The sequence below is a fragment of the Hordeum vulgare genome, chromosome 4H (genome assembly GCF_904849725.1).
Source record: "Hordeum vulgare subsp. vulgare chromosome 4H, MorexV3_pseudomolecules_assembly, whole genome shotgun sequence".
Lineage (NCBI taxonomy): Eukaryota > Viridiplantae > Streptophyta > Magnoliopsida > Poales > Poaceae > Hordeum > Hordeum vulgare.
In genome coordinates this window covers 539,731,447-539,749,991 of record NC_058521.1, presented here as the reverse complement: position 1 = coordinate 539,749,991, position 18,545 = coordinate 539,731,447, and the positions used below count along the sequence as shown (strand labels likewise).

Here is an 18,545-nt window from a genome sequence, read left to right as displayed (position 1 = left end):
ATGAGAACATCACCCAAAAACTTGAAAACTTCACAACAAAAAACTTAAACAGAAACTCGTGATATCATTAGCACAAGAAAACAAACTACCATCTCTTTAGGTATTGTAGAAAACTTGATTTCTATTTATATTGGTGTTAGATTACTGTATTCTCACTTCTCCATGGCTAATACCCCCCGACACTATCCATAATTTCATCAAAATAAGCAACCAACACAATAAAAACAGAATCTGTCAAAAACAGACGAGTCTGTAGCAATCTGTATACTTCGTATACTTATGGTATTTAAAAAATTCTGAAAAATTACGACAGTTTGGGCAATTGCATATCAACCAGAAGAAAAAAGAATCAACTCAAAATCTCTTTCTGTATAAAAATGAAAAATAATTTCGTGAGCGAAAAGTTTCTGTCTTTTTCCAGCAGGATCAAACAACCATCACCAAACTAGTCATAAAGGTTTTACTTGGCTCAAACACAAAAAGAAACACATAAGCCACAATCATAACAGAATTATGATGGTGTGGACACAAAAAAACAGAAAGCAAAAAAGAAAAGATAAATTCATTAGGTTGCCTCCCAACAAGCGATATTGTTTAACGCCCTTAGCTAGGCATAAGGTGATAGAATCACGTATCGTCGTCTTTGGTGCTCAAACCATAAGTAGCCCTCATCATGGATTCATAAGGCAATATTATTTTCTTTCTAGGAAAATGTTCCATGCCCTTCTTTAAAGGAAATTGAAATCTAATATTCCCTTCCTTCATATCGATGACGGCACCAATAGTCCTTAGGAAAGGTCTACCAAGAATGATAGGACATGTAGGATTGCAATCAATATCAAGTACAATGAAATCCACGGGTACATAGTTCCTATTTGCAATAATAAGAACATCATTGATCCTTCCCATGGGTTTCTTAACAGTAGAATCCGCAAGATGCAAATTAAGAGAGCACTCATCAATCTCATTAAAGCCTAGAACATCACATAAAAACTTTGGAATCACGGAAACACTAGCATCCAAATCACACAAAGCATTGCATTCATAGTTTTTGATCTTGATTTTGATAGTAGGTTCCCACTCATCATGAAGTTTTCTAGGAATATAAACTTCCAATTCAAGTTTCTCTTCAAGAGATTTTATCATAGCATCGACGATATGATCGGTAAAGGCCTTGTTTTGGCTATAAGCGCGTGGAGAGTTTAGCATGGATTGCATCAAGGAAATACATTCAATCAAAGAGCAACTATCATAATTGAATTCCTTGAAATCCAAAGTAGTAGTTTCATTACTACTCAAAGTTTTGATATCCTCTACTCCACTTTCAATGCTTTTAGCATCAAGATAGATAGACTCCGAATCATTGGGGCGTTTTTCAACCAAGGTGGATTAATATCCAGCCCCATCATCATTAGGTTTGACACTAGAAAACAAGGATTCAATGGGAGTCACACCAAGCACTTTAAGATTTTCGTGATTCTCATCACGAGAACACGCCTTTTTAAGCCATTCATGTCTAGCACGAATTTGGGCGGTTCTTTCTTTACTCTCATTCATGGAAACACGCATAGATTCCAAAGTTTCATCCATATTGATCTTGGGAGGAGCACATCTAACTTTCAAAGCATCAATATCAATTGACATTCTATCATCGCACCTAGCCAAATCATCAATTTTGAGTAGTTTTTCTTCTATGGACGCATTGAAAGTCTTTTGCGAGTTGATAAACTCTTTGATATTACTCTCTAGATCAGAGGGTATTTATTGTAATTTCCATGAGCATTGTTGTAGGAGTTGCCAAAGTTATTAGAGGGATTACTAGGAAAAGGCCTAGGAATATAGTTTCCTCTAAAAGCATTGTTGTTGCCAAAATTATTCCTACCAACAAAATTAACGTCCAAGCTCTCATTGCTATTCTCAATCAAGGAAGACAAGGGCATATCATTTGGATCTAAAGGAGCACCTTTACTAGCAAACAATTTCATTAACTCATCCATCTTAGCACTCAACGAGTTAATTTCTTCTATAGCGTGTACCTTTTTACTAGTAGGTGACCTTTTAGTGTGCCACTGAGAATAGTTTGTCATGATATTGTCTAGGAGTTTTGTGGCTTCTCCTAATGTGATTTCCATGAAGGTTCCACCGGAGACGGAGTCCAAGATATTTCTAGAAGCAAAATTCAGACCAGCGTAGAAGATTTGTATAATCATCCAAAGACTCAAGCCATGAGCGGGACAATTTCTAATCATCAATTTTATTCTCTCCCAAGATTGTGCAACATGTTCATGATCAAGTTGCTTAAAATTCATGATATCATTACGGAGAGAGATAATCTTAGCCGGCGGAAAATACTTGGATATATAAGCATCTTTGCACTTGTTCCAAGAATCAATACTATTTTTGGGCAAAGATGAAAACCAAATTTTTGCTCGATCTCGCAATGAGAACGGAAATAGCTTCAATTTAATCACATCATTATCCACATCTTTCTTATTTTGCATATCTCAAAGCTCAATGAAGGTATTAAGATGGGATGCGGCATCTTCACTAGGAAGGCCGGAGAATTGCTCTTTCATAACAAGATTCAGCAAAGCAGCATTGATTTCATATGATTCCGCACTAGTGGCGGGAGCAGTCGGAGTACTAATAAAATCATTATTATTAGTATTCGAGAAGTCACAAAGTTTGGTGTTTTCAGTCATGGCGACTTCAGCAAGCAGACAAGCACACAAGCGAACATAAAGCAAGCGAAAGAAAAGGGCGAACGGAAAAGGCAAATATTTTTGTAAATTTTTGTTTTTAAGAAGTGGGCGAGAGGAAAACGCGAGGCAAAAAAGTAAATGCAAGAGATGAGTTTGCGACACTTACTTGGATAAGCTTCACTTGATGCTCCCCGGCAACGGCGCCAGAAATTCTTCTTGCTACCTATTGAGCTTGCATTAGTTTTTTCTCTTGAAGAGGAAAGGGTGATGCAGCACAGTAGCAGTAAGTATTCCCCTCAGTTTTGAGAAGCAAGGTATCAACCCAGTAGGAGTATCAAGATGAAGCACCGATGTACCTGCGGAAAAACAGCAAACTTGCACCCAATGCTACAAAGGGGTTGTCAATTCCTTTGCGATTGGTTGCAAGGTGAGATCTGAAGGCGGAAAGTGTAACAAAGTAAAAGTGTAAGGCTGAAAATAAGATGTGAAGTAGACCCGGGGGCCATAGTGTTCACTAGGGACTTCTCTCAAGATAGCAAATATTACGGTCGGTGAACGAATTACTATCGAGCAATTGATAGAACCGCACAAAGTCATGACGATATCTAAGGCAATGATCATACATATAGGCATCACGTCCGAGACAAGTAGACCGATACTTTCTGCATCTACTACTATTACTCCACACATCGACCGCTATCCAGCATGCATCTAGTGTATTGAGTTCATGACGAACAGAGTAACGCCTTAAGCAAGATGACATGATGTAGAGGGCTAAATTCATGAAATAGATATAAACCCCATCTTTTTACCCTTGATGGCAAAAACATGATGCGTGCCTCGCTACCCCTTCTGTCACTGGGTGAGGTCACTGACTCTGTGACAACAGACCTTCACCTACAACGGCACCAGAAGAATGCTGCTAGCACTCCCCGGCAACGAAACTAGAAGAATGTTGTTGATGGCCCACCAGCGCGTGGGTTCGCAACAGTTTTCGAGGGTAGAGTATTCGACCCAAATTTGTTGATACGCCAGTTAGGAGGTGAGAGAATACTCTCGAGTATTAGCAGCTGAATGAGTCAGATTCAACCACACCTGAAAGATTAGTATCTGCAAGCAAAGTGTCAGCAGCAAAGTAGTATGATAACAATGGTGTCAGAAACGATCTGTTCACGGCAGACTATTCCTAACGATTGTATCAATGGCGCCAGAAGTTGCCCGTTGACCGAAATTGTCTGTTCCCGTCAACGACGAGCGAACAAGAATTGTAGGAGGTAGCAGCAGTGAACGAGTAATTGCAGTGGCAAGGAACAACAATAGTGACAGCAGTAGCAAGTAGCAACAGTAGCAAGCAACAGTAGTAACAACAGTAGCAGCAGAGCAAGACAAGTAACAACAGTAGCAGTAGAGCAAGACAAGTAACAGCACTAGCAGCAGAGCAAGACAAGTAACAGCAGCAGTGGGACAAACTCGTAGGCAATGGGTCGGTGATTTGTTTGGATGATATTCATCATGCAACAGTTATAACACGGAGAGATATGTGGCTAGTTCCCGTTCGTCAATGTGATGTAGGCATGCATTCCGTGTGTCGTCATATGTGCTTAGGGAAAAGAACTTGCATGACATCTATTGTCCATCCCTCCCATGGCAGCGGGGTCCAAAAGGAAACTACGGGATATTAAGGTTCTCCTTTTAATAAAGAACCGAACCAACGCATTAGCACTTGGTGAACACATGAACTCCTCAAACTATGGTCATCACCGGGAGTGGTTCCGGTTATTGTCACTCCGGGGTTGCCGGGTCATAACACATAGTAGGTAACTACAACTTGCAAGATCGGATCTAAAACACACATATATTGGTGACAACATAATAATTTCAGATCTGAAATCATGGCACTCGGGCCCTAGTGACAAGCATTAAGCATGGCAAAGTAGTAGCAACATCAATCTCAGAACATAGTGGATACTAGGGATCAATCCCCGTCAAAACTAACTCGATTACATGATAGATCTCATCCTACTCATCACCGCCCAGCGAGCCTATGAATAGATTACTCACGAACGATGAAGAGCTTCATGAAATTGGAGAGGGAAGAAGGTTGATGATGACGATGGCGACGATTTCCCCTCTCCGGAGCCCAAAACGGACTCCAGATCTGCCCTCCAGATGAAGAACAGGATGTGGCGGCGCCTACGCATCGCAAACGCGACGAAATCTTCTCTTTTTATTTTTTCTGGGACGAAAGTGAATTTATAGAGCTAAGATTGGGGGCGGTAGAGCCACGTGGGCCCCACAAGCTTGCTAGCCGCCACCAGGGGGTGACGGCTACAGGGCTTGTGACCCACTGGACCATCCCCTCCGGTGGATCTTTGCGCAGGTATTTTTCATATTTTCCAGAAATATTGTCCGTAAATTTTTAGGACATTCTGAGAACTTCCATTTCTGCACAAAAACAACACCAAGGCAATTCTGCTGAAAACAGCGTCAGTCCAGGTTAGTTCCATTCAAATCATGCAAATTAGAGTCCAAAACTAGGGCAAAAGAGTTTGGAAAAGTAGATACGATGGAGACGTATCAACTCCCCCAAGCTTAAAACCTTGCTTGTCCTCAAGCAACTCAGTTGACAAACTAAGAGAGAAAGAAAAACTTTGACAAACTCTGTTTGATCTTATTGTTGCAACTATGTCTAACTCATAACCAGAATTTCAGCAAGATCACAAGTTAACCACATAAGCAAGTGACTCAAAGGTCTCACGGTAAACTAATATCAATGGCATAATCAGCTAACGAGCAAATAATAATGAGTTTCAAATACCAATACTTCAATCAAAACAAGCATGAAGCAATATGAATAGGTGGTATCTCGCTAGCTCTTTCTGAGACCGCAAAACATTAATGAGAGCACTTTCAAAGATCAAGGGCTGACTAAACATTGTCGTTCATAGCAACGAAGATTCAGTCATAGTCATACTCAATATCAATCAAAAGCAAAGCATAAAAATGAGAGAGGTGCTCCCTAATTGGTGCTTATAAAAGAAGAGGATGACTCAATAGGAAAATAAATAGACAGGCCCTTCGCAGAGGGAACCATTGATTTGCAGAGCTGCCAGAGCTCAAGCTTTGAAAAGAGAGATAATAATTTTGGGTGGCATGCTTTCATTGTCAATGCAATGACCAAGAGTTCTCAATATCTTCCATGCTACTCATGCTATAGGCGGTTCCCAAACAGAAAAGTAAAGTTTTAACTCCCCCACCACCAATCAATCACACTCCACGGCTAGCCGAATCCTCGGGTACCGTCCATACTAATATCAATCCGGGGGGAGTCTTGTTTTACAGTTATGATTTCAATTTAAGCGTGGAACTGGGCATTCCAATTTCCGGCCCCTTTCTCGTGAATGACAGTGAATAAACACATGTCGAGGATAACACTCCTACCATGGAAGATACCAATAGCCCCCTGTCACCACATGAGCGGTTCAGGCATGCAAAACAGATTATTTCTTAAAGATTTAGAGAGTGGCACATGCAAATTTACTTGGAACGGCGGGTAGATACCGCAAATAGGTAGGTATGGTGGACTGTCATGGAAAAACTTTTGGGTTTATGGAAGTGGATGCACAAGCAGTATTGCGCTTAGTACAAGTGAAGGCTAGCAAAAGACTGGGAAGCTACCAACTAGAGAGCGACAACAGTCATCAAGATGCAATGAGTTTGACTAACATTGAATGCAAGCATGAACAAGATATAAATCGCCATGAACACGAACATCATAGAGGCTATGTTGATTTTGTTTCAACTACATGCATGAACATGCGCCAAGTCAAGCCACTTGAACCATTCAAAGGAGAATACCATCCTATCATGCTACATCATAGTCATCTCAAAATCTATGTTGACATTCAAGACAAACCATTATAAGCTCTCAGCTAGTTAAGCATGGCATCAGAAACTATGATCTCTAAGTTGTCATTGCAAACATGGTTCTCTCACAACAAAGCTGAATCAGGCATGACAAGCTAGTCATATTTACAAAAACAAAATAGATAGAGTTCATACCAGCTTTTCCAGTCTCAGTCACTTCATCATATATCATCATTATTGCCTTTCATTTGCACGATCGAACGATGTGATCAATAATAAGCGTGCTCGTGCAATGGACTAAGCTCAATCTGCAGGCAAACACAAAGGAGAAGACAAAGTAATATGGCTCTTTGAAAGCTAAATAGGTAGACATGCAATAACCACTAAACATTGTAATCAATATCTTCTACCTTGACCCAAAGAAAAAGAAAACTATTTACACGGGAAAGCTCCCAACAAGCAAAAGAAGAAATAAAAATCTTTTTGGGTTTCCTCAAAAGGACACAAAACAAGAAAACGAAAATAAACTAGCATGGATAATACAATGGCAAAGTGTAAACACCGGCTAACAAAGTGAAAGCATAAGCATGCTCCCCCAAGCTTAGGCTTTTGGACTAGCTTGGTCTACTCCCATGGTGGGAAATAACCAGCTCCAGGATACTCCGGAGCAGACTGTGGATGCCACTGCTGTGTGAGCTCCTCTGGCTCCCACTGATAAACTGGCGTCTCGTACTCGACTGGCGGCTCGGGCACGGGCACCTGTGGTTGGGCCAAGCCCCAATATGCGTAGATGTCCGAGGGCATAATAGTGTACCTGCCTGCATGAAGATCGAACAAAGAAGGAGCAGGCAAAGTAATAGTCTCTCGAGTACCCTGACTAAATACCAGATTATAAATCATCCGTCTACTATCATCTCTATCCAGAAAATCATGGCGAACCATGCTGTCATAATCCAGATATTTCTCAGGGAGAAGCATCTCTCCTTCCTCTCCCAGTCTAATGGGTATCTCAAAGTGTCTGGCAAGACGGGTAGCATAGATACCTCCATAGACGACACCTTTGGAACGGTTGGTGTTCAATCGTTGGGCTACTATAGCACCTAGGCTATAAGTCTTATCGTTATAAAGGCCTTCGCGCAAAACCGCAAGGTCTGGAGAACTAAGTGATCCAGCCTCCCCACGGCCAATCAAACATTTTCCCACAAATAATGAGAAGTACCGAAGCACAGGAAAATGTATGCTAGCAATTCTAGAACGAGACACTCCTCTCTCCTCTCCAACAGCAATATTACCAATGAAATCCTCCAAGTCCCGTGGACGAGGGTCACGGATATCCCAAACATAAGGTAAATTGCATACATTGCAAAAATCCTGTAGCTTCATGCACTGGGGGACATCGTATATCATGAACTCAACCATGGGAGGATTCTTCCTCGGATAAAACTTGAAGCTTTGAACGAAAATATTGGTGAGGAGGAGGTATTGTGAGCACTTATCTTCAACGAACGCAGTAAGACCTGCGTTCTCCACCAAGTAATAAAAGTCTTCATGAAGCCCACCGGTGCGCACAAATTCATCACTTGGCCATTAGCATGCTCGAACTTCTGTGACTCGAGGGACTACGTACTTGGGGTGGTTCTTCTCATCCTCCTTGGGGTTACGACTTGAAGAGCCTCTCAAGTACCTCCTCATCTTTTCCTTTTTCTAGCTCTGAAAAATTCTGAAATTTTTAGAGACTTCGAAAGAAAAGTGAATAAGGATTAACCCAACTCGTAGCAACTACTCCTACTAGTGCCTAGAGACCGTATCACGCGCTAAAACTACTTGGGACCAGCTAAAATCAACATTTCTAGCTCAAGAACAGGGTCACCAAGGTAGCAAGAATACGCGAAGGATAAAGCACTAGAGTAAAAGCTAATTGGACCAATGGAGGAGTCACTTACCAAGGAGTAATGTCTCCAAAACGGTTCGGAGAATGGTGCTTTGAGCAAGGAGATCAAAAATCACAGCCAAATGAGCAAGAACACGGGTTTGAGCTGCGAAACAATTCTTTCTGGAGGTGGAAGAAGAGGATGGGGCTGAAATGAGTGGAGGGGGTCCCTGTGGGCCCCACAAGCTTGCTAGCCGCCACCAGGGGGCGGCAGCTGCAGGGCTTGTGGCCCACTGGTCAGGGGCCCAAGCCAGCTCTCAGGCCCAGTGTTTTTCAAATATTCTAGAAAAAACATACTAAATTTTCAGGACCATCGGAGAACTTTTATTTTCGGGGTATTTTTCTCCGGGACGCTAAAACAGAAAATAGGAAAAACTAAACTAAATCTATCATTTTTCTTCTAAGCAACAGAAAATGAAGGCTCAAAACAGAGGTAGGTGACTCTTTGATTCATCCATTTCATGGTCATCGAAAGAAATCCGTCAATGGGGTTGATCAAGTCCTCAAGACAAAAACTTCTCGAATCGCAAGAGAGAACGGAGAATTTTCAAATAGCCACTAAGTCACCTCAATGGGGATATGTATCTCCCCAACAAGAAAATCATACTTCATCTTGACACGAGGAATAGGGCATTCAAAGCTCCCAATAAGAATCGATGAAGTCTTTTTGATAGCATTAGTGCAATGTACTTGATATCGTTTCTTCGGAAAGTGCACCGTGTGCTCATTACCGTTGACATGGAAAGTGACATTGCCTTTGTTGCAATCTATAATAGCCCCTGCAGTGTTTAAAAAGGGTCTTCCGAGGATGACAGCCATGGCATCATACTCGGGAATTTCCAAGATAACAAAGTCTGTTAAGATAGTGGTGTTAGCAACCACAACAGGCACATCCTCGCAAATGCCGATAGGGAAAGCAGTTGATTTGTCGGCCATTTGCACAGAAATTTCAGCGGGTGTCAACTTATCCAATTCAAGTCTACGATAAAGAGAGAGCGGCATAACACTAACGCCGGTTCCAAGGTCACATAAGGCAGTTCTTACGTAGTTTCCTTTAATGGAGCAAGGTATAGTGGGCACTCCGGGATCACCAAGTTTCTTAGGAGTTCCACCTTTGAAAGTGTAATTGGCAAGCATGGTGGAGATCTCAAGATCTGGTATCTTCCGTTTATTAGTCACGATATCTTTCATGTACTTGGCATACGGTGAAATTTTGAGCATATCAGTTAACCGCATCTGCAAAAAGATGGGTCTTATCATCTCAATGAAGCGCTCAAAATCCTCATCATCCTTTTTCTTGGATGGCTTAGGAGGAAAGGGCATAGGTCTCCGAACCCATGGCTCCCTTTCTTTACCATGCTTCCTAGCAGTGAAGTCATTCTTATCATATCTCTTAGGTTGTGGGTTATCAGGATTAACCGTAGGTTCAATCTCCACATCCTCATCATTGCTAGGTTGAGCATTATTATGAACATCACTGTCCATATTGTCACCAGGTGCATGTTCATCACCAGATTGTGTTTCTGCATCAGATGCAGAAATAACATTAGGTTCTTCACGTGTGACCGTATTTGGTGAACTGACATGTAGGTTTCTATCATCCTTCTTCTTCTCCTTAGGATGACTGGGTGTATCAGCATTGATTCCTTGAGAATCTTGATCAATTCTCTTAGGATGACCTTCAGGATACAAAGGTTCCTGAGTTAGTTTGCCTCCTCTTGTAATGACTCTGACAGAGTTGTCATTTAATTCATTGAGCAAGTCATTCTGAGCTTTAAGTACTTGTTCTACCTGAGTAGTAATCATAGAGGCATGTTTACTCAGAAGCTTTAGATCATTGACATTTCTGTCTACACAAGCACTTAAATGGCTAAGCATAAGAGTACTTTGTTCCAAATGTCTACTAACATAATCATTGAAACTCTGTTGTTTCGCAACAAAGTTTTCAAATTCATCAAAGCATAGGCTAGGAGGTTTGTCAAAAGGAATATCACTCTCATCAAACCTACGCAGAGAATTCACTTCTACTACTTGTATCGGGTTATCGAGACCATGGATCTCTTCGATAGGTGGTAGATTTTTGACATCTTCAGATCTAATGCCTTTCTCTTGCATAGATTTCTTGGCTTCTTGCATATCTTCGGGACCGAGGAATAGAATACCTCTTTTCTTCGGAGTTGGCTTAGGAGGTGGTTCGGGAATAGTCCAAGCATTATCGTTGATCAAGATGTTATTCAGTAGGGTCTCAGCTTGTTCTACAGTTCGTTCCCTAAAAACATAACCGACACAACTATCTAGATGGTCTCTAGAGGCATCGGTAAGTCTGTTATAGAAGATATAAAGTATCTCATTCTTCTTAAGAGGGTGATCAGGCAAAGCATTCTGTAGCTGGACGAGCCTCCCCCAAGCTTGTGGGAGACTCTCTTCTTGGAGTTGAGCAAAGTTGTATATTTCCTGCAAAGTAGCTTGCTTCTTATGGGCAGGGAAATATTTCTCACAGAAGTAATAGACCATATCCCGGGGACTACTCACACATCCAGGAGCAAGAGAGGTGAACCAGGATATAATAGTGGCGGATCTTCTCCTCACTAGTGAAAAGGGTGGCTATATCGTGTAGTTTGGTAAGATGGGCTACGACCGTCTCAGACTCATAACCGTGGAAAGGATCAGATTTGACTAGAGAGATTATCTCAGGGTCAACAGAGAATTCATAATCCTTATCGGTGATAAAGATAGGTGAAGTGGCAAACTTCGGGTCGTATTTCATCCTAGCTTTCAGAGATTTTTCTTTCCACTTGAGAAGTAATTTCTCAGCGTCGTAGGCATCCTTACACGCAAGAAAATCCTCAGCTATCTCTCCCTCCATAACGTAACCTCAGGTATATCAGGCAATTCATATCTAGCAGGAGCAAAAGCAGGTTCTATCTCAATAGTATCGGCAGTTTCAGAAGTATCACGAGCATTGGCAGTAACTCTAGCAATATGAGCATCAAGGAATACCTCTAGTGGAACATCATGCAAAGTAGTATCTCTAGCAGTATCAAGCATAGCATCTCTAGCAGTATCAGGCAAAGCAGTATCAGGCAAAGCATCTCTAGCAGTATCAGGCAAAACAGTATCAGGCATAGCATCTCTAGCAGTATCATGCAAAGCAGTATCAGCTATAGCATCTCTAGGAGTATCAGGCAAAGCAGTATCATGCATAGTATCTCTAGCAATAGCATCATAAGCATCATCAAGCACAGGCGACATATCAAGATTTCTAGTAGGAGGTGATGTCGCAAACTTACTCATAACTGAAGGTGAATCAAGTGTAGAGCTATATGGTAGTTCCTTACCTCCCCTCGTAGTTGAGGGCAAGACTTTGGTTTTTGGATCCTTCAGATTCTTCATAGTGATCAGCAGATATAAATCCCAAGTGACTCAGAGAATATAGCAATACCTCCCCGGCAACGGCGCCAGAAAAATGCTGACTCTGTGACAACAGATCTTCCCCTGCAACGGCACCAGAAGAATGCTGCTAGCACTCCCCGGCAACGAAACTAGAAGAATGTTGTTGATGGCCCACCAGCGTGTGGGTTCGCAGCAGTTTTCGAGGGTAGAGTATTCGACCCAAATTTGTTGATACGCCAGTCAGGAGGTGAGAGAATACTCTCGAGTATTAGCAGCTGAATGAGTCAGATTCAACCACACCTGAAAGATTAGTATCTGCAAGCAAAGTGTCAGCAGCAAAGTAGTATGATAACAATGGTGTCACAAACGATCTGTTGACGGCAGGCTATTCCTAACGATTGTATCAATGGCGCCAGAAGTTGCCCGTTGACGGAAATTGTCTGTTCCCGTCAACAACGAGCGAACCAGAATTGTAGCAGGTAGCAGCAGTGAACGAGTAATAGCAGTGGCAAGGAACAACAGTAGTGACAACAGTAGCAAGTAGCAACAATAGTAACAACAGTAGCAGCAGAGCAAGACAAGTAACAATAGTAGCAGTAGAGCAAGACAAGTAACAACACTAGCAGCAGAGCAAGACAAGTAACAATAGCAGTGGGACAAACTCGTAGGCAATGGGTCGGTGATTTGTTTGGATGATATTCATCATGCAACAGTTATAACACGGAGAGATATGTGGCTAGTTCCCGTTCGTCAATGTGATGTAGGCATGCATTCCGTGTGTCGTCATATGTGCTTAGGGAAAAGAACTTGCATGACATCTATTGTCCATCCCTCCCGTGGCAGCGGGGTCCAAAAGGAAACTACGGGATATTAAGGTTCTCCTTTTAATAAAGAACCGAACCAACGCATTAGCACTTGGTGAACACATGAACTCCTCAAACTATGGTCATCACCGGGAGTGGTTCCGGTTATTGTCACTCTGGGTTGCCGGGTCATAACACATAGTAGGTAACTACAACTTGCAAGATCGGATCTAAAACACACATATATTGGTGACAACATAATAATTTCAGATCTGAAATCATGGCACTCGGGCCCTAGTGACAAGCATTAAGCATGGCAAAGTAGTAGCAACATCAATCTCAGAACATAGTGGATACTAGGGATCAATCCCCATCAAAACTAACTCGATTACATGATAGATCTCATCCTACTCATCACCGCCCAGCGATCCTACGAATAGATTACTCACGAACTATGAAGAGCTTCATGGAATTGGAGAGGGAAGAAGGTTGATGATGACGATGGCAACGATTTCCCCTCTCCGGAGCCCAAAACGGACTCCAGATCTGCCCTCCAGATGAAGAACAGGATGTGGCGGCGCCTCCATATCGCAAAGGCGACGAAATCTTCTCTTTTTATTTTTTCTCGGACGAAAGTAAATTTATAAAGCTGAGATTGGGGGCGGAAGAGCCACATGGCCCCCACAAGCTTGCTAGCCGCCACTAGGGGGGTGGCGCTACAGGGCTTGTGGCCCACTGGCCCATCCCCTCTGGTGGATCTTTGTGCAGGTATTTTTCATATTTTCCAGAAATATTCTCCATAAATTTTCGGGACGTTCTGAGAACTTTCATTTCTGCACAAAAACAACACCAAGGCAATTCTGCTGAAAACAGCGTCAGTCCAGGTTTGTTCCATTCAAATCATGCAAATTAGAGTCCAAAACAAGGGCAAAAGAGTTTGGAAAAGTAGATACGATGGAGACGTATCAGTCACCGCACGGTATGAACCCAAAACCAAGCACTTCTCCCATTGCAAGAATCATAGATCAAGTTGGCCAAACAAAACCCACAACTCGAAGAGAATTACAAGGATATGAAATCATGCATATAAGAGATTAGAAGAAACTCAAATAAAATTCATAGATAATCTGATCATAAATCCACAATTCATCGGATCTCGACAAACACACCGCAAAAGAAGATTACATCGGATAGATCTCCATGAAGATCATGGAATTTTGTATTGAAGATCCAAGAGAGAGAAGAAGCCATCTAGCTACTAGCTATGGACCCGAAGGTCTATGGTGAACTACTCACGCATCATCGGAGAGGCAATGGTGTTGATGAAGAAGCCCTCCTTATCCGAATCCCCCCTCCGGCCGGGCACCAGAACGTGCCCCAGATGGGATCTTGCGGAGACACAAGCTTGCGGCGGCGGAAAAGTATTTTCGTGGATCTCTCCCGTGGTTTTGGATTTTTCGGGGATTTATAGGCGGAAGAAGTAGGGCAGACGAGCCACACGGGGCCCACAAGCGTGCTAGGCGCGGGCCCCCTGGCCGCGCCTAGGGGGCTTGTGGCCTCCCCTGGTGGCCTCTGCCTTGGTTCTCACGCTCCATGCGTATCTTCTGTTCCGAAAAAATATTTTCGGGGGTTTTATTCCGTTTGGACTCCGTTTAATATTCTCCTTTGAAAAGGGTCAAAAACACGGAAAAAACACGAACTGGCACTTGGCACTGAGTTAATAAGTTAGTCCCAAAAAAGATATAAAAGGCATACAAAACATCCAAAGTTTGACAAGATAATAGCATGGAACCATAAAAAATTATAGATACGTTGGAGACGTATGAGACACCTCCGCGTTCAGCACACGTACAACTCAAATGCTCAATGACGATCTCCGCCTTCTTGATCCAGCAAGAGAGACGAAGAGGTAGCTGAATTCTCTGACAACACGACGACATGCGGTGATGATGGTGGAGCTATTCCGGCATGGCTTCGCAATGCACTACCTGAATGACCTACGGGGTGTCACGAAGTAGTTGAGGGAGATGGGCTGTGCCATGGCTTGTGGTGCAAAAAGCCTCTCTACCCTCCAGTATATATAGGAGGGGAGGAAGGGGTGGCGCCCTAGGGACTTTCCCTAGGGTTCGGCCGGCACAAGGAGGAGGGACGAGTCCTCCTCCAAATCAGTTTGGTGGAGGAGGACTCCCCTTCCTAGTCGGTTTGGCCCACCTCTCTCTCTTTCTCCACTTTGGCCAAATAGGCCCTCTTGGGCTGGCCGCCCAGCCCACCATGGGCTGGTGCACCACCCTTGGGCCTGTTTGGCCCCCCTCCGGGTGAGTGGACACTCCCGGTGGAACCCTGGAACCAGCTTGTCACTCCCGGTACTTTATCATTAATGCCCGAAATCCTTCCGGAAGCCAAATGGATACGTCATATATATCAATCTTCGTCTCCGGACCATTCCGGGAGTCCCTATGACGTCCGAGATATCATCCGGGACTTCGAACAACATTCGATTACCAACATCCATAATTCTACTATGCCGAAACGTCACTGAACCTTAAGTGTGAAGACCCTGCGGGTTCGAGAACTATGTATACATGACCGAGACACTCTCCGGTCAATATTCAATAGCGGGACCTGGATGTCCATATTGGATCCTACATATTCTACGAAGATCTTAATCGGTGGAACCTCTATGACAAGGATTCAGTTAATGCCGTATAACATTCCCTTTGTCCTTCGATAAGTTACTTGCCCGAGATTCGATCGTCGGTATCTCTATACCTATTTGAATCTCGTTACTCGCAAGTCTCTTTACTCGTTCCATAATACAAAATCTCGTGGCTAACTCTTTAGTCACAATGCTTGCAAGGCTTGTTGTGATGTTGTAGTACCGTGTGGGCCCCGAGATACCTCTCCGTCATAGAGAGTGACAAATCCCAATCTTGATCCATACTAACTCAAGGGACACCTCTGGAGATACCTGTAGAGCACCTTTATAGTCACCCAGTTACGTTGCGACGTTTGATACACACAAGGTATTCTTCCGGTGTCAGTGAGTTACATGATCTCATGGTCATAGGTACATATACTTGACATGCAGAAAAACAGTAGCAATAAAATGACACGATCACATGCTACGTTCATAGTTTGGGTCTTGTCCATCACATCATTCTCCTAATAGTGTGATCCCATTATCAAGTGACAACACTTGTCTATGGCTAGAAAACCTTAATCATCTTTGATCAACGAGCTAGTCAACTAGAGGCTTACTAGGGACAGTGTGTTGTCTATGTATGTACGCATGTATGTGAGTTTCCATTCAATACAATTTTAACATAGATAATAAACGATTATCTTGAACAAGGAAATATAATAATAGCTCTTTTATTATTGTCTCTAGGACATATTTCCAGCATTCATCTCCATAAGAGTGACTCAGTTTTGTTGTTGGCTCACCAAGCCTATTACAACCGTCCTTCTTTACCGGGTTTGGGACCGACTATATTGAGGCAACATAGATGGAATTCATGAACAAATTTTGAAAAGGAGAATAATTTTCATAACACAAATATTTTTATGAAATCATGATTTGTTTTGTTGAAAACAAGAATATTTTCTGAAATCCCTGAATTGTTTTCAAAACACGGGCATTTTTGAAAAATCGTGCAATTTTTTTAATACGATAAAAAAACACAAACATTTTAGAAAATATGAACACATTTTGAAAGCAAGAACACCTTTTATAATTCCTGATTATTTTTTAGAGCAGAAAAATTTAAATGAAAACTATGAACAAAATTTTGAACACGAGAACATTTCCTGGAATTCAGAACAAAAGTTTGAAAATGTCAAACAAAAGGAGTAGGAAAAGTAAAAAAGAAAAGAAAATGAAATAAAAAAATGAAAACAAAAAAAATGTTTTTTTTCAAAAACAAGAACATTTGTTCAAAATCCCAAACATTTTTTGAAGTTATGAATAGTTTATGAAAAACAACAATTGTGTAAAATTTAGATTTTTTAAGAGCAAGAACATTTTTGAAATTTTAAGAACAATCTTCAAACATGAAGTTAATTTTAAGAAGATAAAATAGCCTTGAGAAAAAGGAAAAAGAAGAAACAGAAAACCAAAATAGAAAAGAAAAAAGAAAGCAGAAAAAGAATCAGAAACAGAAAAATCAAATAAAAGGTTAAAAAAAAAAGATTCAGGAAACCTTTGTAGAAGGTCCCCAAAACCGGCTGGCTAAGCGAAACTGTGCCGGCTCCTCGGTCGTTTGTCTCTGCTTAGCGCCGGTAGCTTGACGCGATGAGCGATGAATAGGATATTCCAGAGGACGTGACTACAAATAGACAAAGTGACAGACTGATCTGCAGGCCGACGGGGCCGCGTCAACGGCAAAGCGGAGGGTGTGGAGGCCAAGGCCCAACTACCTAGACAGACACAGTGTACGGCAATTGCAGGAGGATAGGCCCATAGCGGCACCGGTGTTCGTTAAATTGAACCGAATCGCAATTCAAAAATAGCGTATCCTCCCGGCTTTAAATGCGCCCCAATTACATCCCATCACCTCACGATCTTATCCCGATGCACCCAAGATCTCCTGCCATTCCCTGCCCGATTCGAACGTTGCAAAATTCAAACCCGAAACGAGAAAAAAGAAAGGGAGGAAGCAACAACGGGCCAGCAACAAATCCACCATTAAAAGGGCCACCGCCCACGCCAACCGACGCCACACATTCTCCTCCGGAAGAGAAACGATCCACCCTCCCCCTTTCCGCGGCACGCGGCCGCGAGAGGCCTCTTCCTTCCTTGAAGCCACGGCAAGCAACCCCCCGAACAAACCCCCAATTACAACGACGCGCCACCGTTCCCCACCCCCATCCCCATCCCCCGTCGCCACCGCTTTTAAATCCCCACCGCGAACGGATCGAACGGCCGGCCTACCCACCCCCCCATACCACCTAGGGTTTTGAGTCCGACCCGACCCGACCCGACCCCTCCGCCGCGCGCGCCATGGGCCCCGACGAGCTCCCCGAGGCCGCCGCCGCCGCAGGCGCAGCCGCGGGCGACGAGGCCGCGCCGTTCTCCTTCAGCATCTGGCCGCCGACGCAGAGGACGCGGGACGCCGTGGTGCGGCGCCTGGTGGACACGCTGGCCGGCGACACCCTCCTCTGCAAGCGCTACGGCGCCGTGCCGGCCGCCGACGCCGAGCCCGCGGCCCGCGCCATCGAGGCCGAGGCCTTCGACGCCGCCGCCGTCGCCGGCGGGGCCGCCGCATCCGTCGAGGAGGGCATCGAGGCGCTGCAGCTCTACTCCAAGGAGGTCAGCCGCCGCCTCCTCGACTTCGTCAAGTCCCGGTCCGCTGCCGCCAAGGCCGAGCCGCCGTCGGAGGCGCCTCCCGCCGTCAAGGAGGAGACCTCCGAGGCCTGAGCTCGCCCCGACGGATGACGTTCGTTTCGTTTATGCTGCGCGATAAAATTCGTTTACATCTATCTATCTAGAGTTCGTGTGCGGCGTTGGCCTCAGTTGCCTGTAGGTTGTTCGCGTGTCTGTGCTGTTATTGTTCTTTCGGTAGCCGCTGGTTCCCCTCTTTAATTACTTCCGTTTGTATCTGTGAGCAAGAATTGTCTTCACCTTGTCGTGGCAATGATCAAGATTTCACCGGAATATCTGTCGCAGAGCCTCTCAGATCAATACATATTTTATAATTCTGTAGAATAATTCTTCAGACTGAAGGTGAGGAACAAGGCCCAGATTATGAGCAATCCAGTAATCCACCCTTCGTTCTATTGCTAGCAATGTGTTCTGAACCCTGGTCATGCTTATATTTGATTTTTCTGTGCAAGTAGGGACGCATTTGATTG

The 18,545-nt window shown here is 43.5% G+C and overlaps 1 protein-coding gene across 1 annotated transcript; it reads left to right on the top strand.

Annotated features, from left to right (window-relative positions):
* Nucleotides 1–17,619: 17,619 nt before the first annotated feature.
* LOC123449364 (MFP1 attachment factor 1-like) lies at nt 17,620–18,348 on the top strand. The gene has a single exon (XM_045126567.1). It carries the CDS (start codon nt 17,695–17,697, stop codon nt 18,109–18,111), a length of 417 nt encoding a protein of 138 aa, XP_044982502.1. The 5' UTR covers nt 17,620–17,694; the 3' UTR covers nt 18,112–18,348.
* Nucleotides 18,349–18,545: the final 197 nt, after the last annotated feature.

What these genes read in the sequence shown, in the direction of transcription:
- LOC123449364 (XM_045126567.1), top strand. Translation starts at nt 17,695, where the DNA reads ATGGGCCCCGACGAGCTCCCCGAGGCCGCCGCCGCCGCAGGCGCAGCC.